The sequence below is a fragment of the Eriocheir sinensis genome, chromosome 18 (genome assembly GCF_024679095.1).
Source record: "Eriocheir sinensis breed Jianghai 21 chromosome 18, ASM2467909v1, whole genome shotgun sequence".
NCBI lineage: Eukaryota > Metazoa > Arthropoda > Malacostraca > Decapoda > Varunidae > Eriocheir > Eriocheir sinensis.
Window position 1 is genome coordinate 13,457,483 of NC_066526.1, and position 25,960 is coordinate 13,483,442.

Consider the following 25,960-nt stretch of genomic DNA (forward strand, 5'->3'; position numbering starts at 1 on the left):
CTTGATCCAGATAATTCGTGTCTTTTGGAAATGTAAAAATCGGTGTTCTTTTAAGTCTACGGCGCCGAAATGGTTAAGAGCTACGTACCACCAGGGTCATAAAACTACCCCTGGAAAGACCCACAAAACCCTACGAAAGCCTTGTCATATGTGTTCTTGGGTGCCGATCTGGTTGAAAATTACCACCAAGCTCATAAAACTGCCCCTGGAAATGCCAACAAAACCTTACGAAAGCCTAAAATTGGTTGAAAACTGCCCCTGGAAATGCCTATAAAACCTTACGAAAGCCTAAAATTGGTTGAAAACTGCCCCTGGAAATGCCTACAAAACCTTACGAAAGCCTAAAATTGGTTGAAAACTGCCCCTGGAAATGCCTATAAAACCTTACGAAAGCCTAAAATTGGTTGAAAACTGCCCCTGGAAATGCCTACAAACCCTTACGAAAGCCTAAAATTGGTTGAAAACTGCCCCTGGAAATGCCTACAAAACCTTACGAAAACCTAAAATTGGTTGAAAACTGCCCCTGGAAATGCCAACAAAACCTTACGAAAGCCTAAAATTGGTTGAAAACTGACCCTGGAAATGCCAACAAAACCTTACGAAAGCCTAAAATTGGTTGAAAACTGACCCTGGAAATGCCAACAAAACCTTACGAAAGCCTAAAATTGGTTGAAAACTGACCCTGGAAATGCCTACAAAACCTTACGAAAGCCTAAAATTGGTTGAAAACTCCCCCTGGAAATGCCTACAAAACCTTACGAAAGCCTAAAATTGGTTGAAAACTGCCCCTGGAAATGTCAACAAAACCTTACGAAAGCCTTGTCAATTGTGTACATGTGCCGGGAATTGGTTGAAAACTACTCCTGGAAATGCCAACAAAACCTTACGAAGCCCTTGTCAAATGTGTGCTTGGGCGCCGCAATAGTTAATATGACCCGTTCTCTGTGACCTACATTTTATAACCAAGATAACGCTTGTTTTACGGCGCATGTATTTAATTTAAGGATACGCGTTAGTCTTCTATTTCTTAGTAGTGGCTCAAAACAGCTTAGGTTACGGATTAGTGCGTGGAGGCAGTGCGCAGTTCTTCGTAATCTGTGCATGACATATAATATACTAGCTGACGTACCCGGCGCTGCCCGGAAGAAATAAGACAGAAAAACAACTGATTTCTTATATGATAAACAATTGTATTTCACAATAAAAAAAGTGAGTCGCCCTTTATATAGTCCACTTCCAAGTGTCTGGGAGCTATGATGGCTAGGACTTGATGCAGTGATTACAGTAGTCATCACAGCTATGAGGGTAGTCATCATAACTATCACAGTAGTCATGCTCCGCACCGGCAGAAAACGCCGATGGTTCCAACGTTTGGACCATTTTTTATAGTTTTTTTTATTAAATAACAAAAAATTGTATATTAATGTCCTAATATTATGTGCCACGATTACTCGGGAGCAAAGTACGCTTCAAAAACATAAAAAGCCTACGTCTGTAGCTATCACCGTTTGGACGTCTGTAAAGGACATGCAGACGGACGTGTTCCACAGGGGTCGGTGTTGGGACCTGTTCTGTTTTTAGTGTACGTATATGACACTGACGAGGGGCTATCATGTAAAATATCGAAATTTGCAGACGACACAAAAATAGCCAGCAGTCACTACGACAATTGATAAAGAACATTTCCAAGCTGATTTCGAACGTTTAAGTAGTTGGGCACGAGCATGGCAAATGAAATTCAATATTGAAAAGTACAACGTTATGCATATCGGAATCAACAACGATCGTATTCATTATCAAATTAACGGAGTGCGACTTCTGAAGCCAGCAAAGAAAAAAATCTTGGAGTAATAATTTCGAACGATCTTAAACCGAGTCAACATTGCACAGAAGTAGTAAAAACTGCCAACAAACTGATCGGATTTTTGGTCGTACATTTGAACACAAATCAGAAAAAGTAATATTGACACTGTACAATTCGTTAGTTCGCCCACATCTTGGTATCTCTATTACAGAAAAGGTATAGATAAACTCGAGAGGGTGCAGCGTCGAGCCACGAAAATGATCCCTGGACTGCGAAACAAACCGTACGAAGACAGACTTAAAGAAGGAAACTTATTCAGCTTATCAAAACGCAGGCGAAGAGGTGACCTTATAGAAGTGCTTCAAATGTTCAAGGGATTCGATAACAATGTTCATGATTATTTACAGTCTCTCAATCAAGTGTAACAAGAAACAATGGATACAAAATAACGAGGAAGCGTTATCAACTCAAATGAATCAAAACACTTCTTCTTCAACCGTGTCATCAATGTATGGAATGGTTTGCCTCAAAACGTCGTCGAAAGCGAAACTATTTGCACGTTCAAAAACCGACTAGACAAATATTTAGAAGCTAACCCGAACGTCCACTATTTACCTCCGGTCTTAACAGAAAGTAGTGTTAGCTTAGTTGTCGTGTATGATCTTCCATCTATCCATATAAAATTCCATTGTAGTTTTTCTATACTACAAGGTATTCTTCCTGGTGGGAAGGGAGGAGCCTTCACCTTTGCTGTCCTGTGTCTCTGACTCGTTGATTAGAGTAGATGGTACCAACTACAAGCAGCCTAGTTAGGACCAAAAGGTCTGCTGCTGTTTGCTCTTCCTTTGTACTCATATGTACCACCACCTCCACCAGAAAGTCACTACCGATATGTTGAGGTTACTTGATGGTGATGATTATGGTTGTGTTGATGGTGGTGGAGGTTGAGGTGTATATTATACAGCTGTGAAATACCATACAGATGTTTACAAGTTCTGCAAGTGTTTCTATATATAATTCACTAGCTGAAGTACCCGGCGCTGCCCGGAAGAAATAAGACACAGAAAACAACATATTTCTTACATGATAAAAAAAACTATTTCACTATAAAAAAAAAGGTGAGTCACCCTTTATATAGTCCACTTCCAAGTGTTTGGGAGCTTTGATGGCTAGGACTTGATGCAGTGATTACAGTAGTCATCACAGCTATGAGGGTAGTCATCATAACTATCACAGTAGTCATGCTCCCACCGGCAGAAAACGCCGATGGTTCCAACGTTTGCACCATTTTTGATAGTTTTTTTTTTATTAATTAACAAAAAATTGTATATTAATGTCCTAATATTATGTGCCACGATTACTCGGGAGCATAGTACGCTTCAAAAACATATAAAGCCTACGTCTGAAGCTATCACCGTTTGGACGTCTATAAAGGACACACAGACGGACGTGAGTCGCCCTTTATAAAGTAGATGACGCAGATATCGCTTGATTTTGGAAATATATATTTAATGTTTTTCTCTCTCTCTCTCTCTCTCTCTCTCTCTCTCTCTCTCTCTCTCTCTCTCTCTCTCTCTCTCTCTCTCTCTCTCCTACTACTACTACTACTACTACTACCCTACTACTACTACTACTACTACTACTACTTTTCTTCTGCGGCAACTACTACGTACTACCACAATATTTCATTTTTCACTACTACAACAACAACTACTACTACTACTACTACTATTACTACATCATTATTTCCCAACTCCAGAGGTCACGAGATATTCAATAAACGCCCTAACTCTCTCACTATAAAGGCTTCAATCCCACACCTAACAAGGCTCAATCTATAAGAAGAGGATTAAGACTCATAATATTAACTCTTACATTCCTCCCTTTGGCCGATGCTAGACAGGAGTGAGTCACCCTCCCCCCACCCCCCACCCACGCACACGCACAGTATGTAAGTCAACAGCATCTTACATAAATGGAAAGAACGCGGAAGGAGAGCAAATGGGAGAGAATGTCAGATTTTGCATACAAGCTTATATACGGACTTTGCTTTTCAATTTACGTGCTGTCTCATCCAAGTCATACGGAGAGAATTATTACCTAGTGGAAGATGAAGGAAAGGTGATGAAAATGAGGAAGTAGAAGAATATGAACAATGAGAACAGGAAAGTGAAGACGGAATTCGCTTTTCAATCATCTCATCCAAGTCATACGGAGAGAATAAATAGTGGAAGATGAAGGAAAGGTGATGAAAATGAGGAAGTAGAAGAATATGAACAAGGAGAACAGGAAAGTGGAGACGGAATTCGCTTTTTAATCATCTCATCTAAGTCGGAGAGAATTAATAGTGGAAGATGAAGGAAAGGTGATGAAAATGAAGAAGTAGAAGAATATGAACAAGGAGAACAGGAAAGCGGAGACGGAATTTGCTTTTTAATTGACCCCTCTTTCGGCCACCTCCTTGGATTCTTTTTAGGAGCAGCGAGTAGCGGGCTTTTTTTATTATTGTTTCCTTTTTTGGTGAGCCCTTGAGCTGTCTCCTTTGTTGTTGTAAAAAAAAAAGTCAACGTGCTGTCTCGTCCAAGTCGCACCAAGAGAAGTTAAGTTATTAATGGCAAATGAAGAAGTGATGGAAAAGAGGAAGAAGGAAAAGAAGAAGGAAAATATGAAACGAAGGGGGAAGAAATCACTAGAGGAAAATAAACGGAAGATGATAACGAGTATGAGGAAGATGAACGAGAACATGTAAATCTGTGAAAACCCAACACTTCGAACTAACTCCATCCCCAAATGTTGAATTAAAAGCCAAAATAGCCACGTGATAAATACTAGTAAGACGTTTAGAAGATCAGTGTTTAGTCTCTTGCCCAAACATGGTCTATAGGTAGAGTGCTGCCCTCTACATCGGACCAGTTTTGAAAGTATGGGATTTGACACTAATAGTTCGGACCCGGGGCGTTTCTGGGCCACGGATCACATAAAGAAACGTGAATTATCGCCATGCAAGATAATTTCACACGCCATTCTCTCAACTCTCTTTTTTCATCGTTCAGTGGTTTCCTTTGCCTTACTTTCTTTCCTCTTTCCTTTCCTTTCATTTTCTATATCCGTTACTCTCCTAAAATTTCTCACGCCACACTGTAAACTTTCTTTTCTTTGTTCCGTGTCTATCCTTCCTTACCTACCTTCCTTCCCTCTTCCCTTCTACGCCACACTGTAAACTTTCTTTTCTTTGTTCCGTGTCTATCCTTCCTTACCGTCCTTCCTTCCCTCTTCCACTTCTTCAACAGTTCCTTTCCATAATTGCTATACTTGATTACTCTCCCTCTAAAATTTCCTTCTTCCTTATTTCCTCGGTATAGAAGAGGAAGAAAGAGTACCGAGGAACTTTATTTTCATCTTTACATTTTCCTTCCCTTCCTTCCTTCTTCCCCTTCTTTTTCAGTTCCTTTCCATATTTGCTATTCATTTACTTTCTCCCTTTGAATTTCCTCCCTTCCTATTTCCTCTAATGGAGGACTTTTTCATCATTCATCTCCCTTTCCTTCCCTCTTTCCCTTCCTTCGTAATACTTTCCCTTCCTTCCCTCTTCCCCTTCTTTCTGTTCCTTCCCATATTTGCTATTCATTTACTCTCTCCCTTTGGATTTCCTCCCTTCCTACTTCCTCTAATGGCGGACTTTTTCATCATTCATCTCCCTTTCCTTCCCTCTTTCCCTTCTTTCGTAATTCATTTCCTTATCTGCTTTTCATTTACTCTCCCCCTGAAATTCCCTTCCTTCCTATTTCCTCTAATGACGGACTTATCATTCATCTTCCCTTTCTTCCCTCTTTCCCTTCTCTCGTAATTCATTTCCTTATCTGCTTTTCATTTACTCTCCCCCTGAAATTTCCTTCCTGTCTACTTCCTCGGTACGAATGGAGGGCGTAAAGGAGGAGGAAGAGGAAGAGGTGGTACGTATTCCCCCGATATAGCCTGCACTCACTCTCACTCTCTCCCTCTAGTTTGGGGCAGCTCCAAGTGGGTTGCTTTAATGTCTCTGAAAGCTGAACGCCTACACTCCCGCCTACACCCGCTATTATACACTTAAATTAACCCAGACACACAGACAGGCAGACAGGGAGAGCGAGGGATGTAAACCGGATCATCCAAGTTAATTCTTATTCTTCTTTTAGTTGATGTGTCAACAGAAAAGCTTCATTACTATTATCATGACTATTATTGAAGGATTAGTGGTGATAATAACAGCAGAAGCATATAGTAGTAGTAGTAGTAGTAGTATAAACGATATAATAAACATAACTTAGATAAACCTAATCACCCTATAATCATCGTCATCATCAAACCACGTGGCGCCGCTGCAGCATCTTTCGCCTCTATTTATAAACAAAGTGAAGAGCAAACGAGAGGCGACGGAGGATCCAACTCTCTATACACACGCACATACTAATTATCTATGTACTGAACGGCCTATCAAATGCCCCAACGTTAGGACTCGAACCCATGTGCACCGGATAAGCCATGGGAGGATGCTGGTGAGAGTGAGAGAGAATGAGAGGAAGGGAGGTGTAAGATAAGATAGAGTCACGCGTAGTTGAATGACTTGCCCACTTGCCCCATTCTCCGAAAACGTGGCCATGAAATCCTGTTGTTGAGAGAGAGAGAGAGAGAGAGAGAGAGAGAGAGAGAGAGAGAGAGAGAGTCCACTGTTGACAAAAATCTCACAACTATAAAAAAAAAAGTCCGGCAAATCTTAAGTGGCGGCTCTGACGTAGACAGCCCGCTAGACACTGGTGCTATGTCTCCAACTGACCTCGCACACCGTGTCTCTCACATCCTTCTCTCTCTCTCTCCCCGTGTCTCTCTCTTTCTCTCTCACTCTAGTATAAAAACAAATATGTTTTTTTTATTGACTGATTCTCTATCTGTGAGTGAACACAAAGAAATTTGTACAACACTTGGCAGCGTTGCCACCGCGACGGTGTCAGCTCAAGTCAACCCAATACACCACAGTTGCCAGTTGCTCTGCCTGCTTTAATTATCGCATTTCTGCCATTTTTTGGTGTGTGTCTGCCATATGCCATACAATGTCAGTCATATGGCATAATTATGATAAAATATGGAGACTGTACGTGTATATGGAATGCCAGGACCGTCAAGCAAATTCTGATGTGAGTCATCCAGGTGAATGGTGAGGTTCCGCTGGGGATGGCCAGGGAGTGGTGAAGGAGTGGTCGCTAAGAACATTAAAATATTACACTTTGACCTTATTTCAACACCACTCAAGGGGTAAAGAGTCTTGGTGCATTTTGTAAAGTTAAAGAGGTTTATTATTATTATTATTATTATTATTATTATTATTATTATTATTATTATTATTATTATTATGCATTGTCGTGCACCATATACTCCCCGAATGAGAGTACACCCCCACTTTTCTATCTTCCTCGTACACACACACACACACACACACACACACACACACACACAGAGAGAGAGAGAGAGAGAGAGAGAGAGAGAGAGAGAAGGGTGTGAGAGGCACGGCGTGCGAGGCCAGGTGGAGATGTGGCAACAGGGTCTAGCGGGCTGTCTACGTCAGAGCCGCCACTTAAAATTTGCCGGACTATAACCATAATATTTCCCCTTAATTTTTCCTTCCTCTCGTATCCTCACTAGTATTCCGACACACTGTATACAGGTTTAGATAATAGTGGGTAAGCAGTAACGGTTTTCCGTGAACAGTACACATGACTAATTCATCGAACTTTTCCTTCAACTACACATCAAAACTACGGGCTACAACCTCTCACCAAAATACAATGACACCCATAATAAACCAGAGTGGAACAGGGAGAACAAGAAAACAAGGAGGAGGGATCAAACGAATAATTTCATAATAATAATAATAATAATAATAATAATAATAATAATAATAATAATAATAATAATAACACTAACAATAATCATAATAATAATCATAATAATAATCATAATAATAATAATAATAATAATAATAATAATAATAACACTAACAATAATCATAATAATAATAATAATAATAATAATAATAATAATAATAATAATAATAATAATAATAATACAGAATTCATAACCCCAAGTTATTTACGTCGGTTGTTTGGTTTTATGAACGCGCTTATCTCATTTCCTACTAAAACAACCGCATAATGTACCGGTATATGTGTTAAATCAACTATTAAACCTCTCACAAATCAATAAAAAAGAGTGTAGAAATCAACACAACTGTGAAAATAGCCATGAAATGTGTGGGAACATGTGCGTCAGCGGGCGATGAAACCCGTGGATATTCAGTCAAACCACGATTTCCGATGGCGTGGTTCTCATTTGTTTCTTGTTACTGCTTCTGCTGATGATGGTGAGTAATACCGTCGTCCTTCGTTGAAATCTACCGTAGTTTTGGAAGATCGTGGACTCGTCAGAAAACCACGGATATAGGAGAACCACGCCAGCGGAAATCGTGGCTTGACTGAAGACCCATGGAAAATTTGCCCAGTGTAATAGCCCCTTTATGTTAGGTTAGATTAGATCAGTTTAGGTTAGGTCAAGTAGTTCAGGTTAAGTTAGGTCAGGTTATCAGATCAGGTCAGGTTAGGTTAGGTCAAGTAGTTCAGGTTAAGTTAGGTCAGGTTATTAGATCAGGTCAGGTTAGGTTAGGTCAAGTAGTTCAGGTTGTTAGGTCAGGTCAGGTTGTTAGATCAGGTTAGGTTAGATTAGGTCAAGTAAGGTCAGGTCAGGTCTGTTCAGGTTAGGTCAGGTCATGTTAGTTCAGGTTAGATTACCTAGCTCAGGTTAGGTTGTTTGGTCAGGTTAGGTCAGTAAGTCAGGTCAGGTTACATTAGGGCAGGTTAAGGCACATTAGGTCAGATTAGGTTAAGTAAGGTCAGGTTAGGTTAGTTTAGGTTGGGTCAGGCTAAGTTAGATTAGGTTAGGTCAGGTTATGTCAGGCCAGATTAGTTAAGGTTAGGTTAGGTTAGGTTATACATTAGATTTGTCAAATTTATATTTTATCACGATAAATTAATGTGTGACATGCTTCGAGCTGCGCCGTTGGGCCACGGGTTGACGCCGACCGCGGCCTCAGGGGTTCCCATACATATTTCATGGCTATTTTCACAGTTGCTTTAAACTCTACACCCTTACGTACTGGTTTCCGGAAGGTTTGAAGGTTAGAAGAAAACTTATGTGACAACAAAAGAGGAGTTGATTAAGTAGCAAACGAGATATCGGCGCCAAAACACGAGTAAATATAACTAACAAGCAATCACCGTCAGAGTTCATGACCCCACGGAAGTCAGCTGATCATAAGAAGGGAACAGCGAGGAAGAGAAAATAATAGAGGAGGAGAGGAAAGAAACGAAGATAAGAGAGGGAAATAAGACTAGCTACGAACCGCCGCCACCACCCGGGCATCGAGTAACCTAGAGTTCATGACCCCCAAGTTATTTAAATCATGTCCAACAACAGCTGATCAGAGGGACGAGAAAGAGAAATAAGCAAACATATGAATGACCAACACCTCACAGCTATCCCAAAACACACGCAGAGGAGGAGGAGGAAGAAGAGGAAGAGGAGGATAGTAGCAATGATAGGTAATAGTACACAGGAGAAGGAGGAGGAAGAGGAGATAGAGAGTAAGAGGAAGGAAAAACAAGAAAATGAGAAGTAGGAATAATAATAATAATAATAATAATAATAATAATAATAATAATTTGATAACAATAACACCATCACCATCACCACCACCACCACCACATTCTCACCACCACCACAGCCTTAAAACCAAAACAAAGGCAAAAATAAGCTGAAAATAAAACTAAAAAAACACCTTACGACCTTAAAACAGCTAAAACACCGCCTCGCCGCCTCATCTCACACTCCGTCTCGCCTCACCAAATAATTTCCCCCTAATTCATGCTTGCCCTACGGTTCCCCACCTTCTCCCGCGGCCCCCAGTTCGATAACCACCCGGTGACACCCTCGGTAAGCATGTCATAGGAATACCACGTTTAATTTCTCCGTAAAATCCAAAAGACCCGCGACTTCCTTACCTGAGTGCCGTGTGCAAGGCCCCAAGTCCAATATGGAGGTTGGGCTGGTGTGGCGAGAAATACCTCCCAGCTGAAATAAGTCGCCCTGCTGTCCACTACGCATGCGCACTGGAGAATACATGGCAGGAAAATATATTAATTCGCTTAATTTTGTTCCTCTTTGTCCGCCTATGATCTTTATAATGGTTAATATTGCCGCCAAGACAACAACACACCAGACCACTAGACCTAACCAGCAAGAACTGAGTGGACATCAACGTGAGGGTAATTCTGTCTTAAATCTGCCCTATTCGTTTGTTATTAAGCCTTCTCTTGATTAAATGTGTCGCCCTGATGTTTCTGCCGTGTATTGAAGCCGAAACAGGCAAAGTAAACGACAGCAGTGAGTGAAATATGGAGTAAGTAAGCAAGCTGAACATCTCCCTGCGAGCTATTTTGCAGTTGCGAGCGAATTCCTACAACACAGGCGTGCGCAAGTTCCTCCTCTCTCGTCTAATTTCCACTTCTCTCCACCATTTTTAACCTTTTCTTCAATTAAATCGAGTTAGTGGTGGATTTTAGGGACATGAAGCAGCATGGAGGGTGCTGAGAGGTGTTATGAAGGGTTGCTATCGATTGAAGGTGGGGAGGAGGGGAGGAAAGAGGAGCACCGTTGCCAGATTATCGTACTCAGAGCATCTTATTTACCAGTTTCTGACGCACAACTATTGCCAAGGAACAACATTAATTAACCATTTTAACGATAATTGTATATGAAGCCAGTCATTGGGGTGGAGAAGACAGTTTTTGTGTGGGAAATCATAACAGAAGAGGCTGAGTACGACATTCTGGTAGGATGAAGGGGGAGGAGGGAGGAAGAAGGAAGGGAGGAGAGAGAAGAATAAGGAAGGGAGAAAAACAAGATGACAAGTGACTGTCGACTGAATGCTCCCCTACTTTGATTTTAATTTATCCGCCATGTTACTCTAAATCAACCTTTATATCACCTTCATTTATCCATTACGTATGTACTTTATCCACTACGTATATGCTTTTTAACCTAGCCTTCATCTTCCCCGAAAAAAAGAGCATCGCTAACATGGCGTCAGCGGCTGTAAACTCGACTTTCTACTCTTGCATCGTTTATTAGTAGTCAGTGTTGCCAGCTCAAAAATTTTCCCGCGTACTTTGAATCTAGTTTTTTGCGTTTGGTCGGTATTTTTAGACGCTTTCGCCTTCCACATCTACTATTTTCAAGGGCCTAAAAGGATATTAATGGGATTCTTATGAGTGCTCTTTTAGGTTCATGGTACAGAAGAAGGGTTATACCGCCACAAGGGTACCATAAAACTACCCCTGGAAATATGCCCACAACTACTAAATCTTGTTCTAAAAGCCAAAAATGAGAATAATGGGATTCTTCTGAGTGTTCTTTTAGATTCATGGTACAGAAGAAGGGTCATATTGTCACCAGGCTCTTAAAACTACCCCTGGAAATGCCCAAAACTACGAAATCTTGTTCCAAATGCCAAAAAGGAGATTAATGGGATTCTTATGAGTGTTCTTTTAGGTTCATGGCACAGAAGAAGAGTCAAACTGCCACCAGGGTCACAATTTAACCCTGGAAATTCCTATAACTCCTACGAAAGCTAGTTCCCAAAGCGAAAAAGGAGATTAATCGGGTTTTCATGAGTGCTATATTTTAGGTTCATGGTACAGAAGAAGGGTCTGCCACCAGGGTCATAAAACTACCCCTGGAAATGTCCACAACTCCTACGAAAGCCTTGTCAAATATGTGTGCTTGGGCATACAAAATGTTGAAGAACACGGCCTTAAATGCGATAGTGTATTATAATGAGGAAAGATATATGGTTATATCCCACTGAAAAGTAAAGTATGTGAATGAACAGAAAAATTTGAGACTAATTCTCAGGATATTTCGAAGGTCATAAGTAACTGAAATAAACACAAACATTTAAAACCAGCAATCGAACCCAATCAAGACTGGTTTCATTAATGCGCTGATATCTCGCCTCCTGCTTGATGAACTGCTTATGTTGTCATATTTGTATTCTTGGGAGGTTTGAAGGTTAGTAGAATACATAATTATATGACAGCAGAAGAGCAGTTGGTGGAGGTAATTAACGAGATATCGGCGCACTAATAAAACCAATCATTATCACATACAGTTTTCTTGCTAAGTTAAATCATAAAGATAAGGAAAAAGTTAATATAGTGGCGGGATCAAAGGCTAGTTTAGCGGAAATAATAGAAAATCCCTGGGTCCATATGTTCTTCAACGTATCGGGCTCCCATGACGATATTTTCCAAGGCCACGGAGAAGAATCTGGGTTTTCATGAGTGATTTTTCCGTTCATGGTGCAGAACAGGCCTACGTACTCACCTGGCGGCCCGCGGTCCACATCCACCTTTAATCTGGACCTTCTGAGTGTTGCAGCTGGCTCCTGCAGAAGTCGAAAAATATAACTAAATGACGTGAAGGTCCAGGCGATGGATTTTCGCGAGTGTACCTATTTCCCGGACTGATGTACTGTAGGGCCAACAGTCAGTCCAGGAAATACTCTTGCGAGAATCCAGCGCCAGGACCTTCATGCTATCTAATTATATTTTTCGACTGATGGAGCCTGCTATGGGGTCATTTGTAATTAATATTTATCCGGATTTCTGCATACATTTGACTGGTCTAACTTATCCTTTGCTCGTAATAGTTGAGTAGCCTTGGTGTAAAGAAGAAGGCACTGCTCCCTTGACAGATCTCGATCAGTGATAGGATCACAAAACAATCCATGAAAATTCCAACAACTACTCGAGGGGCTTTTCTAGCAGATGAACCAAGGCGCCGATATGTTTGAAAATACGGGGTTCAGTTTGCTTGCTAGTTTAAATTATAATAAAGGCGGGATTAAAGGCTAGTTTATGCGTGTTATGCTGCTGAAAGGTGCCCTGCGCATTATGCAGGTTAGAGGAAATGAAAGAAAGTCCGTGATCTGGCAACGTTGTCGTGAGTCAGGTGGTCCAGTCTGGGGGTAAACATGGACCCCGCCAAGGACGGCCTCGCCCCCAGCACCGCTCTGGAGGACTCGGGGGAGGCCCTGAACGGCGCCATGGAGGGGGGTCTGGACGACGAGATCCTGGACGCCATCACGCCGCGGCTCAACCTCCTGGACGAGCAGATGGAGGACGTGAAGCCGACATTTTGCACCCGCTGTCGCACCATCTCCGCCAGCTTCCTCTCCAGCTCGTATATTTCCGGCGGCCACGACAGTATTAGTATTTCCAGCTACGAGAGGAGCAATCTGCGTGTGGAGGCGCCCACGGACCCTGCCCACGCCTGCAGGAACGGCGGTGCCCCAACACTGCTTGATGATGACGATGTGCCCCTTCTGCGTGTGAGTGGGGGCGTTGGTGAGAGGGGGCGTTTGCGTGGGTGAGAGGCGGCATGGGCGTGGGTGAGAGGGGGGCATGGGCGTGGGTGATCTCACTAACTTAGGATGGGGGTGGGTGGGGTAGTCTATATAAAAAGTGACTTTACCTTTCTCTCTCTCTCTCTCTCTCTCTCTCTCTCTCTCTCTCTCTCTCATTGCCCCTGGGTGTGGGTTGTTACCATGCCTGTGGTGTTGTAGCGAGTCAGGCTGGTTTGCATTTACCTCCATAATTATTCTAGTGATGTACAGTGATTTATCATGGCAAAGGCATTTCCATACCAGTCTGTGGCAGTCACCCAACTGTTTTGTTAAGCTCTAACTTCATTTCCCCCTTAAGCACACTCCCAAGTCACTCATGCACAAGATACTGAGCATATCTTTGATTATATGTGAACAATAGCTCAGCAGCTCGGGTAAACAGTGGTTAGAGTATCACTTTGTAGGATAAGGCAACACTTTTAAGTGATGGCAACATAGGAAGCAGGACAAGCACTGGGAGGGTGCGCTGTGGCTGCTCCAAGGTAATAGGTGCTTCCTGGATCAGGCAGTGAGCACAAGAGATGAAGCTGTTGAGTTGTTTAGCGTGTGTGAGTGACGACAAGTGTGGGCTTGAGGTGAAAGGGGTGGGTAGAAGGAAATGTTACTTGACAATATTTTACTTGATATGGCAAAAAATTGTTAATCAGGGGCTGAGGAACCTCCCATATCAAGATAGGCTGAAACATCCCAACTTACATTCACTTGAAAGACTAAGAGTTTGGGGAGATCTGATAGAAGTATTCAAATGGGTCAAGGGTTACAACAAAGGCGATATAAGTAAAGTATATACGGTACTGAGAATTAGCCAGCAGGATAGGACACGCAGTATATAATGGATTTAAATTAGAAAAGTATAGATTTAGGAGAGAAATAGGTAGACTTTGGTGTAGTAATAGGGTGGTGGGGAATGGAATAGACTCAGCAGTCACATAGTGAGTGCAGGGACAATAGCTTGTTTTAAGAGTAGACTAGATAGCTACATGGACGAGGATGACAGGTGATAGTGGGAGGGATTCTAGAGCTCCCCTGTGTAGGCCATTTGGCCTCTTGCAGTCTCCCTATGTTCTTATGTTCCTATGTTATGTTCTAATTGAATACATTTGTAATGATAATATGGAGCTTGCATAACTAGAGTTTTAAATCACTTAATTTGAGCTTCATGGGTTTGTGAAGAATGACCAATTTTACTTAGATTTTTTAAAGACCAGCGCAATATTGAAAACCAAGAGTAGTTTTTACATACGAGTCTTTTTCACAGGATGAGGAGGACGAGCAGGAGGCTGGGCAGGGTACCCTTGGGACCTCCAGCCTCAGCTCCGACCACTGCCACTTGCCCCAGTCCAGCACCCAGGCTTCCAAGCGTGCCATGACCAAGCTTGCTGTTGCCTGCTGCCTCACAACTGTCTTCCTGGTGAGTCTTGGGCTTGGAGAAAAAAGCTGGATATGTTGGTGACCACTTCCTCTTTTTGTGACCTATATTGCTCTGAATCACTTCATGGGCTAGCCCAGCCCAGAATGCTGGGGTTCCTGAGGAGGAATTTACATAACTGCACACCTGACGTTAAACACAGCTTATGACACACTTGTGAGACCAACACTGGAATACTGCTCCACGGTGTGGGATCCTTACACGCACAGAAACATTGATAGGTTAGAACAAATCAACACCTAGGCGGCTAGGTTCATTACAAACAATTACACTCGAACGCCTGGCATCATAACACGGATCAAACAACAGATAAAAATGGACCCTCTTCACATATGCAGACAAGCACACAGACTTACACTTATGTACAAGATCACAAACACTCACATTGACATTGATCCACATACGTACTTACACAACGCAAACAGCCAACATACTCGTAACATACACATCCAAAAATACCAAACATATCACACTAACACTGATGCATACAAGCACTCATACTTTCCACGCACCATATGTGACTGGAACAACCTCCCTCATCAGATTTTAGACTGCGGTACAATAGACTCATTCAGAAAACAAATACACAATCACTTGTCACCACAACACACCAACACTAACAATTACACTTGATTCACTTCCCTCCCCTGCACATCCGGCTCCCCCGTCCCCCCAACAGCCAACAAATATGCGTGTTATGCACCTGAACGGGTGCCCTGCACATCATATATCCAGATCCAGATCCAGATTTCTCTGTTTTAATCACTTCACTCATCTTTTCCTGTTTTGGGCTCGGAGAAAAAAAGTTGGATATGTTGGTGTGTTCGGAGAAGCGTCTAGAGGGCCTTGTTGTTCCTCTTTTTGTTTTTTTGCCCTTGATGTAAAAAAAAAAATAGGAAATAGAAAAATAAACAGAAAGGCATCTCATCTTGTTGACTCCTCAGATTGGCGAGGCGGTAGGCGGCTACCTGGCCAACAGCATTGCCATCATGTCCGACTCAGCCCACCTGCTGAGCGACCTGACCTCCTTCATCGTGTCCATCGTGGCCATCTACCTTGCCATGCAACCTGCCTCCAAGAAGATGAACTTTGGCTACTACAGGGCAGGTGAGGGACAATTTTATCTGACCTGTCCACTTCTTGTCCATTTATTTTTGTGACCTATATTCTCTCATCTTCTGTCCCTCAATTTCTATAACCTTTTAGTTCATCTCTGCCCAAAACATAAACAAAAACTCACACTTTCCACGCACCACATTTTCTTCATACGTTACTGTGCTTGTCTTAGCATTATAGGTAGTCTTGTTCTAATTCATCCCTGCCAAAAACATCTACAAAAACACACTTTCCACATACCATATTTTTTTTAGACATCACTACACATCTTCTTAATGTTTAACATCCTTATTTTCCCTGATGGGGTTGGATGGGCTAAGTCTCCCATATGCTTGACGATCGTAAACTCTCTTCTCCCAACACATGTCTTGGCGTTAAGGTCTTTGTTGACTTGCAGAGGTGCTCGGGGCGGTGGTGAGTGTGTTGATCATCTGGGTCATCACTGGCATTCTCGTCTACGCCGCCATCCAGCGCGTCATCACCATGGAGTTTGAGGTTGAGGCCGATACCATGATCATCGTTGCCGCCGTCGGCGTTGTCATGAATATTATGTGAGTGGGCCGCACTGGGACCTGGTATTGGGAGCCTGGTTTGTTTTCAGACCAGCGATGATGTGTGGAGCAGAGTCCTGTAAAAATGAGGTTGTCAGATGGGGATTCATGTGTTGCCCATTTTGTCTAGAGGTGTTCAAAGCTTGAGGGGATAAGGATGTAATAGGCTCCCCTGCAGCCAATTAGATTCATAGATTTTTAAAGGTTGTACTAGTATCTATCAAGTTATGTGGCTTGTTTTGCTTCTTAATTCCAGTTTTGGGATGGAATTAACTGGAAGCGTTGGATTTCCACAGAGTTAAGTCACACATTGCAAACTCGAGTCATAGAAAGTGATATGAATAATTCAGCGAAAACAACTCACGACTCCTTGAGATACTGGTCCAATAAAACAAACCAGGCATATTGTTGTTACTAAAGACTCATATGACCTTTAAAAAATCAGGCGTTAGTTTATACCTACTGTGGCGTAACCTTTCGTGAGACATATTTGACCTTAGCACTAATTCACATTCTTGGGGTTGAACTTGTGAACTTGTGATACTCCACCTTCTTGCTCGGTCCAGTGCTAATCCTTCCTCTATTTCTAACACCTCCAAGTCTTGCTGGTCTGTTTCTTATTGGCACTCCATGGGATAGTACCTAACACCTCTCCTTTCAGCCTGGGTGTTGCGTTACTCCTCCTCCATCTTGCTCGGTCCAGTGCTAATCCTTCCTCTATTTCTAACACCTCCATGTCTTGCTGCACTGTTCCTTGTTGGCACTCCTCAGGATAATACCTCACACCTCTCTTTTCAGTCTGGGTGTTGCGTTACATGCTGGTCAGGGAGGTCATGGTCACGGGCACAGTCACGGGCATGGGCACAGTCATGGCGGAGCAGCTACGCACCATCCGCCTGTCACCTCCACCCCAGGCCAAGCACAGCCGGACCCGAGTTCAGGGAACAACGTCAACGTGCGGGCGGCTTTCATCCATGTCCTGGGCGACCTCATCCAGAGCGTCGGGGTCCTCATAGCAGCGTACATCATCCGGTTTTATGTGAGGACTGTGTGGTGTTAGATTAGGTTGTATTAGTTAGGTAAGATGGGTAAGGAGGGTTAGGCTGTGTTAGGTGTATCTTGGTTAGCTTAAACTAGACCATAGGCATCCTTTACTCTTTATGTGAGAATCATGTTGTTTAACCCAGTAGCTGCGGGGATCATGTTTCTTAAAGGCCCCTCTAAACGAGAAAATGAGAAAAAAAATCATCATTCACACAAACCATTTCATAATATATAAACGCATTTGTGATCAGTTTATGCATCATCTATTTGGGGGGATTTATATTATGGCAAAAATTTGGCCTGCCACTGGTACGCGGTAAAGCCACAAATTTGGCCCGTCGCTGCTACCGGGTTAAGTTTTATTGGTTAGGTTTAGGACTTTTAGGTAGTTGAGAAAACATTAGACTGGGTTATGGTACACTAATCTACATACAACCTTTATCTTTTGTTATATGTTACTATCTTGTTTTCTGTGAAGATTGCACTCTGTTCGATTAGGTTGAAATGGTTAGGTTCAGGTTAGGTAAGGTGGGTTAGATTGGGTTAGGTTTGTCTCGGATAGCTTACATTAGGCAACGTGTTATCTTTTTCTTTTCTTCCTTTGTCTTATTCAAATCTATATTATCAAACTTTCGTGTCTTAGTTTTCAATCATTACTTTTACTCTTATCAACTTTCAGATCAATAATAGCCATCTTGATACAACCTTTCACTGATTTTCTTTTTTATTCTTATATTTTATGATGTCTCTACTCCTACCCTTATCTGTTACTCATAAACTACACCTCACGCCTCTAGACCGGTACCGTACGTCACCATTCGCCACCATTCTTATTCTTCCACTTGAGACTAACACCACAGAGCCACTCACTCCCTTTACACTTGAGACTAACACCACAGAGCCACTCACTCCCTTTACACTTGAGACTAACACCACAGAGCCACTCACTCCCTTTACACTTGAGACTAACACCACTCACTCCCTTTACACTTCAGACTAACACCACTCACTCCCTTTACACTTCAGACTAACACCACTCACTCCCTTTACACTTCAGACTAACACCACTCACTCCCTTTCAAATTCAGAATAAATCCACTCACTCCCATTACACTTCATACTATCTCCACTCACTCCCTTTACACTTCAGACTAACACCACTCACTCCCTTTACACTTCAGACTAACACCACAGAGACACTCACTCCTTTACACTTGAGACTAACACCACTCACTCCTTTACACTTAAGACTAACACCACTCACTCACTTTACACTTCAGACTAACACCACTCACTCCCTTTACACTTCAGACTAACACCACTCACTCCCTTTACACTTCAGACTAACACCACTCACTCCCTTTACACTTCAGACTAACACCACTCACTCCCTTTACACTTCAGACTAACACCACTCACTCCCTTTACACTTCAGACTAACACCACTCACTCCCTTTACACTTCAGACTAACACCACAGAGCCACTCACTCCCTTTACACTTCAGACTAACGCCACTCACTCCCTTTACACTTCAGACTAACACCACTCACTCCCTTTACACTTCAGACTAACACCACTCACTCCCTTTACACTTCAGACTAACACCACTCACTCCCTTTACACTTCAGACTAACACCACTCACTCCCTTTACACTTCAGACTAACACCACTCACTCCCTTTCCACTCAAGACTTAACACCACACACCTCCACTCACTCCCTTTACACTTCAGACTAACACCACACACACCACTCACACCGTTTCTCCTTTCAGCCGCAGTACAAAATCGCCGATCCCATCTGCACCTTTATCTTCTCGCTTCTCGTCATCTTCACAACGGTCCCGATCCTCAAGGATTTGGCTAACGTCCTAATGGAGGGAGCACCGCCAGGGATAGACTACTCACTGGTGTCCTCCCACCTCACAGCATTACCGGGCGTCAAGATGGTCCACTCCCTGCATGTGTGGGCGCTCACCCTCGACAAAAATGCCTGTGTGGTGCATTTAGCCATTGGTGGGTGATAGTGGTGCTTTTTGTCTCACATGAGGAGGAAGAAGGATATTAGGAGGCTACATGAGGCCAGACACCTTCTAAACAGATTTTCCTTCCTCGAGATGCTAACACTCCTTTATGTCTCTAGTCAGTATGATTCAAGCCTCTTCAAGCCTCAAAAACCCTCTGAATGGACTCTTCTTCCTATATAGATGTCCCTTATGTCTGGTCAGTATGATTCAAGGCTCAAAAACCCTCTGAATGGACTCTTCTTCCTATATAGATGTCCCTTATGTCTGGTCAGTATGATTCAAGCCTCTTCAAGCCTCAAAAACCCTCTAAATGGACTCCTCTTCCTATATAGATGTCCCTTATGTCTGGTCAGTATGATTCAAGCCTCTTCAAGCTTCAAAAACCCTCTGAATGGACTTCTCTTTCTATAGAGATGTCCCTTATGTCTGGTCAATATGATTCAAGCCTCTTTTAGCCTCAAAAATCCTCTAAATGGACTCCTCTTCCTATATATGTCCCTTATGTCTGGTCAATATGATTCAAGCCTCTTTTAGCCTTGAAAACCCTCTAAATGGACTTCTCTTTCTATAGAGATGTCCCTTATGTCTGGTCAATATGATTCAAGCCTCTTTTAGCCTCGAAAACCTCTAAATGGACTCCTCTTCCTATATATGTCCTTTATGTCTGGTCAATATGATTCAAGCCTCTTTTAGCCTCGAAAACCTCTAAATGGACTCCTCTTCCTATATATGTCCCTTATGTCTGGTCAGTATGATTCAAGCCTCAAAAACCCTCTGAATGGACTCCTCTTTCCACAGACCCCAACACTGATCCCGAGGTGGTGTTGAGGGATGCACAACGGGTCATACGGTCGAGGCATCAAATCCTCCACACGACGATACAGGTGGAGCGCTACGAACCTTTGCTCATGGACAACTGCCACCAGTGTCAGCCGCTCACTTGATAGAGAGGTACCTGGCCATCTTTGCGAGTCCCACCTTTACCTGTTCCTTTATCTGTATTTTATAGAGGTGTACAGCCAGGCCCAGTTTTGAGGCTTCTGCATGCGATCGTGCATCATTGAGTGTGTGAAGTTGTGCGTGTAAGGCTCTCATTGTGTGTGTGTGTGTGTATGATAGCAGTTTTTCATTCTCAGTTTGATTTCTTAGTGTGATTGGGTGTTGTTTAGTGTGTTAGATAGGGTGTGGAGAGCTCTCGTGTGTGTGAGTGAATGCTGTAAGTTTCTCACTCTCAGCTTGATTTCTTAGTGTGATTGGGCGTCGTTGAGTGTGTTAGAGTGCGTGTTTGTGTGAGTGAATGCTGTAAGTTTCTCATTCTCAACTTGATTTCTTAGTGTGATTGGGCGTCGTTGAGTGTGTTAGAGTGTGTGTGTGTGAGTGAATACTGTAAGTTTCTCATTCTCAGCTTTCTTCCATTCTCAACTCGATTTCTTAGAGTGTGATAGGGCATCTGGCGTGTTTGTGTGAGTGGATAGTGTTTCTCATTTCCAGTTTTCTTCCATTTTCAATTTAGTTTCTTAAGAGTAGAATTGGGTGTCATCGAGTGTGTTAGTGTGTGTGTGGAGAGCTCGTGTGTTTGTATGAGTGAATGCTGTAAACTTCCCATTCCGTTTGTATTTCCATTCTCAACTCGATTTCTTAAAGGGTGTGTTAGATAATGTGCGGAGAGCTCTTGTGTTTGTGAGTGGATGCTGCAAGTTTCCCATTCCCAGCCTGTATTTTCATTCTTTGCTCAGCTTCTAGGAGTGACTGAAGCAAAGTGTGTGTCCGCAGTGTCAGCATACAGTAGTTAACTCATTTCCAGGTTGCATTTTGATTTTCCACTTGGGTTCTTAGTGGCTGAAGCAAAGTGCGTGTCTAGTGTTGGGATACAGTTACGTTCTCATTTCCATTCTCCACTTAGTTTCTTGAAGTGACTGAAGGAAAGTGGGCGTTGGTAGTGTTGGAATACAGTAACTTTCTCATTTCCATTCTCCACTTCGTTTCTTGGAGTGACTGAAGCAAAGTGAGTGTCTGTAGTGTTGGGATGCTGTAAGTTTCTCATTCCCAGTCTACATTTCGATTCTCCACTCATCTGTGGTGTGAAAGGAGCAATGCGACATGTCTGGAAGTGGGCGGGTGTTGTGCTGTGCCTTGTAGTCAGATCTGGACAGGTCCTGGTGGCAGCGTTGTGTTGGTGGCGAGTCTTGTCACCAATCTTTGTCATTATAGTAGTATTTTTATGAGTAGTTGTGTTAGAGAAGTTGAATATTGTTCCATGTGCAACACTAATTATAATAGGAATATGAATTTTATCCTCCCCCCTCCCAGTGAAGTAAGAGGGCACGGTGACCATCGCTCGGTTACCTTGTCTGTTGTTTTTCAGATTTGTATTAACAGTTGTGAACTTTTATATAATTTTAGGGTACATAGTGTAAATGTTACTTTTGATAGGAAGCCATAGTGTTGTTGTGTGAAGTGAATGGAGTGGTGAGGGGGAGGAGAAGTTGTATTTTAAAGGACACTTTGTGATATCATGTGTAGCTCTCCCTAGAGACACTAGAGATTAGAGCTGTCAGGCTTTTTCAGAAGGGTGCGTTTTCCAGTTCATACCATTCCAACTAGCACTCACATTAGAGGGAAAAAGAAACACCAGAAAATTAAGTTGAAGCATAAAAATTGAAGTCAAAATGAAGAATTCTGACCTTGATTTTGACAATTGTTTAATGGGTGTAATGATTTGGCTTGGTTCTCCCGAGTTGTTTTCCTGACTTGACTGCTACAGGGAATGGTAGACATGAACAGACGCACACACCCTAACCTCTCTTAACTTACCTAGTGAACCAGGTGAGTTGATACACTGGTTGTGATACACTGCACCTCATCAACCAGTATTGGCTTCTGTGGGGCAGTGAGCAGCAGATATCTTTATGTATGTATATATGAACTTTTGAAAATAGGTTCCCCAGTTTTGTACCGAAACTCACTGACCGACAATCTGCTCTCAAGAGAAACGGAGAGTCACCACAAGGGCAACGCTCTGTTCAGTTCAGTGGATGTGTTTTGGTGCTTCTAGACAGTGTACACAGTGTGGCAAAGTGCTTCCATTGTCACTTGAATTTATACTTGTGTGATGGTTTAGTCAAAGTTAGAATGTGGTGCTGGACTGCAACACGAGGACAAGCACTCGTGCCTTGTGGGACGTGTTGTGTCGTGTCAGATGAGCTGGTAACTTGTTCTCAGAGACTATCTGTTCTGTTGCTGCAAGTGTCCAGCAGGGAGCTGCTCACCAGGGAGATTTATACCCCAGGTTTTTAGTTATTAATTTGTTCTTGCCTGTGAACTGGAGAGAAAAGTTGGCTCCTTGCAGTGTGGAGTAGATATGGAAATTTACATGCTTCATTCTAGGCATTTTCATATCAGGAAAAAACTTCCCTGGAAAATAGTGATATATATATGAACTATCCTTATTTTGACAAGTCCATTTTCACACCTCACCTAATTTTCCAGAGTAGTTTCTTTCAGATGTGAGGAATAATTATAAGAAGTGCATACAAACTAGCCAACACGTCTTGACATCAGGCGCTGGATATATGCATGAATTGTTGAGTTAGTCTGTTCTTCCACTGTGAGGAGAGTGAGCCGTAGTCAGTCGGCTAAGAAACAGAACTAAGGATAGGAAAGTGAGCACTGAGGAAGAAAACGTCTGAGTGTTGTGAGGCATTACCTTGCCTTTCTTTATTTTTTGAGCATATAGCAAAGTTACCCATTGAGCAAATTGTAAACAGAATGCACTTAGATGAATATTATTAGGACAATAATCAATACTTTACAATTTGCTAGGCCGAAACAGAAAAACTGCTCTTCCCCAGTCTTGTATGTAAGCTTACACACACACACACACACACACACACACAGTGGGTCTTCCATTAGGTTTTACTCCCAGGATATATTTACCAATTCTTACACAGCCTTGCAATGATGTGTGGTAAGCCCTGACAAGAAGTGGCACCAATGCCTGACTTGGAGTCTTAGTTACATGCATTCCTGTAGCATTTATACTGTCAGCCTCACCACACACGGTTCTATTACTGAGTGAACTGTGCATGATGAGTCACCTTCATACTGTTCACAGAAAACTCTGCCTAACCAAAAGAATCAAGTTCTGGGCCAGTTTCTTCACCATACTGCCAGCCAACTGTCCCGACCAGGGCAGCACTGGGTGCAGTGCTGACCTCCTCTTCCCACCCCACCCCCATGGCCAATCAGCAATGGGTCCAAGGAGAGGGCGGGGCCTGTGGGACCACCAGCTGCCTGGCGGTGACTGATCCCACTCACTACTGTAGCCAGGAACAGGCCGAGTGTCTGCACATCACCCAGTAAAGATAACACACAGTTGCCACAAATGAACCTGTTCAAGAACTTGAGGACATTATTTTCTGTGACGTCAAAAGATTCGGACCTCTTATTTATTTTAAAGTTCTATTTTAATTGTAACTTCTGTTGGAAATTAAATATATATATATATATATATATATATATATATATATATATATATATATATATATATATATATATATATATATATATATATATATATATATATATATATATATATATATATCAGTAACATACAATAAAAGGTATCTTTTAAATACTTTTTTTTTATAACAAAGTCCTACTGGACCCAAATGTCATTACTGTTGCAGCTGGCTTATGTGCAGCTACTGAAAGGTATGTGTGTGTGTATTTACCTACTTGTAGTCTACAGGGCCCGAGCTAAGCTCTAATAGTCCCGTCTCCATATCTACATTCATCCAGCCTTTCCTGTGTTAAAGTTGCTGCAGAAGCTTCTTATTTTCTTAGGTATATTTTTGAGTTTGATATTTTCTTTTGGCTTTTCTTCTTTCTCCCAAAGTCTTGGAGTATGAATGATCTGTGGAAATAAGATTCCTTTTTTGGTAAAGGCAGAACAGGAGCTGAAAAGCCCAATAAATAAGCTGCTCCTGTGAAAACTAAAAGCCAGAAAAAGTTTATCCGTATTAACCAATAAAAACCACAAAGCAATGAATGCCACTTTTTATAAAGCAAGAAAGCTTTTGTTGAGTTTAACCCATCTATATATTCTGTGGTGCCTGGTGCCCTTGCTGATGTGAAAAAAGCCCAAAAAATCCTCTGGGCTAAAGAGGTTTTTCTTTCTCCCAGCAGACTAATTTCTCATGTTTTGAAAAGTAACAAATAACAGCCTCTGGCACAGTTGAAAGAGTTACTGTTATGTACTACAGCACTGGACCCTCAAGTTATGCCTCCTCAAGACAGAGGACACTTGGTTGGCACCATGTGTTGCTGAGTCTTTGGATTGGAAGTGGCAGTGCTTACGGGCTTGTGACTGGAGGGCTCAGTCAAGTTCCAGAGATGTCTTGATGTTCTTCTCTTGAAAGATTTACCACTCATACTGCAAGTTCTCCCTTCCTTGGCCACTGCCTTGAGATCAGTTCCTACAATATCAGTCAGCCAGACCCCATCCCTTGAGGTTTCTATGAACCACTTTTACAGGTTATTGAAGGTACAGAGATAAATATAGATAAGTATATGGAAAGATGAGATGTTAATACAGAAGTAGAGGCACAAGAAAACCTTACTTTAACTACACCTACATTAAAATGAGAAAAGCAATCGTGATCATCCTCCCCGAGCCCTCACCTTCTCTGCAAGGTCCTTAAAGGCATCCTGCACACCGTCCCTGGTCTTGGCTGAAACCTCAGCAAACAGCATGGCGTGGTGTTGGGCAAACCTCAGTCCTTCTTTTCAGCTCACCTCAACCTCCTCCTGCCAGGCCAAACGAGTTATGGTAAGATACAGGCAAGGAGGATGAAGGGAAGAGAGTGCCAAAGTACATGAGTGTAACAATGAAGTGGATGTTGGCAGGGAATGAGAGAGGAATGAAGTGCAAAGTAAACCTGAGTCATGAGGGAGATGTGATGAGACTTTAGCAAGCAAGGATAAATGAGAATGATGATGAGTGAGAGGACAGGAGTGTGGAATAACAAATGCTGGGTAATGATGAGAGAACGGGAGAGTGAAAAGACTGGAGTACTGAAGGACAAATATTTATGAGTGGAAAAATTAGCAAACTGATATGTATAGAAACAAATTCAGGGTAATGATCCAAGGGAGAGAGCAAGAGAATGGGACTGGAATATACTAAGATGAATGGTAAAGAAGAATGGTGGAACTGGAGTGTACAAGACCAAATATGGTGTACAGTGGTGAGAAAGGCTAAAAATGTAGAGTTTGGGGAATACACCTCAGCCCTTGAGCCTGTAGTGGGTCAGAACCACACCTTTAGGACACAGGGCAGGTGTGACATCTTGGTTACCACAGTTTACCTTCGTCAGGTAACTGACTGACGAGTCTACAACGGAGAATGATCAATTGTGTGTGCTGTGTGCAGACTGCT

The 25,960-nt window shown here is 42.4% G+C and overlaps 2 protein-coding genes and 1 pseudogene across 9 annotated transcripts in view; 1 reads left to right on the plus strand and 2 right to left on the minus strand.

The window, feature by feature from the left end:
- The window catches only part of LOC127000329 (zinc transporter foi-like), a 62,591-nt gene extending 52,634 nt beyond the window's left edge, over positions 1-9,957 (minus strand). For 5 of the 7 annotated variants that reach the window (XR_007753915.1, XR_007753917.1, XR_007753916.1 and 2 more), the window contains exon 1: positions 9,892-9,957. The gene's annotated coding sequence lies outside the window, so the exon portion shown is untranslated. The remainder of the gene's footprint in view (positions 1-9,891) is intronic. The other 2 variants (XM_050863927.1, XM_050863925.1) reach the window with 1 other exon arrangement.
- The window catches only part of LOC127000331 (zinc transporter 2-like), a 48,697-nt gene extending 28,225 nt beyond the window's left edge, over positions 1-20,472 (plus strand). The window contains exons 1-7 of one of the 2 annotated variants that reach the window (XM_050863928.1): positions 12,883-13,280; positions 14,614-14,766; positions 15,729-15,891; positions 16,298-16,451; positions 17,250-17,490; positions 19,270-19,510; positions 20,320-20,472. In XM_050863928.1, the coding sequence (XP_050719885.1) occupies positions 12,924-13,280; positions 14,614-14,766; positions 15,729-15,891; positions 16,298-16,451; positions 17,250-17,490; positions 19,270-19,510; positions 20,320-20,465 (1,455 nt within the window). In that variant the 5' untranslated portion in view covers positions 12,883-12,923 and the 3' untranslated portion in view covers positions 20,466-20,472. Of the gene's footprint in view, positions 1-12,882; positions 13,281-14,613; positions 14,767-15,728; positions 15,892-16,297; positions 16,452-17,249; positions 17,491-19,269; positions 19,511-20,319 lie in introns of those variants that run through there. The other variant, XM_050863929.1, reaches the window with a different exon arrangement.
- A 2,739-nt stretch (positions 20,473-23,211) lies between these two features.
- Positions 23,212-25,960, minus strand: part of LOC127000332 (ras-related protein Rab-18-like) — a 55,520-nt pseudogene continuing 52,771 nt past the window's right edge.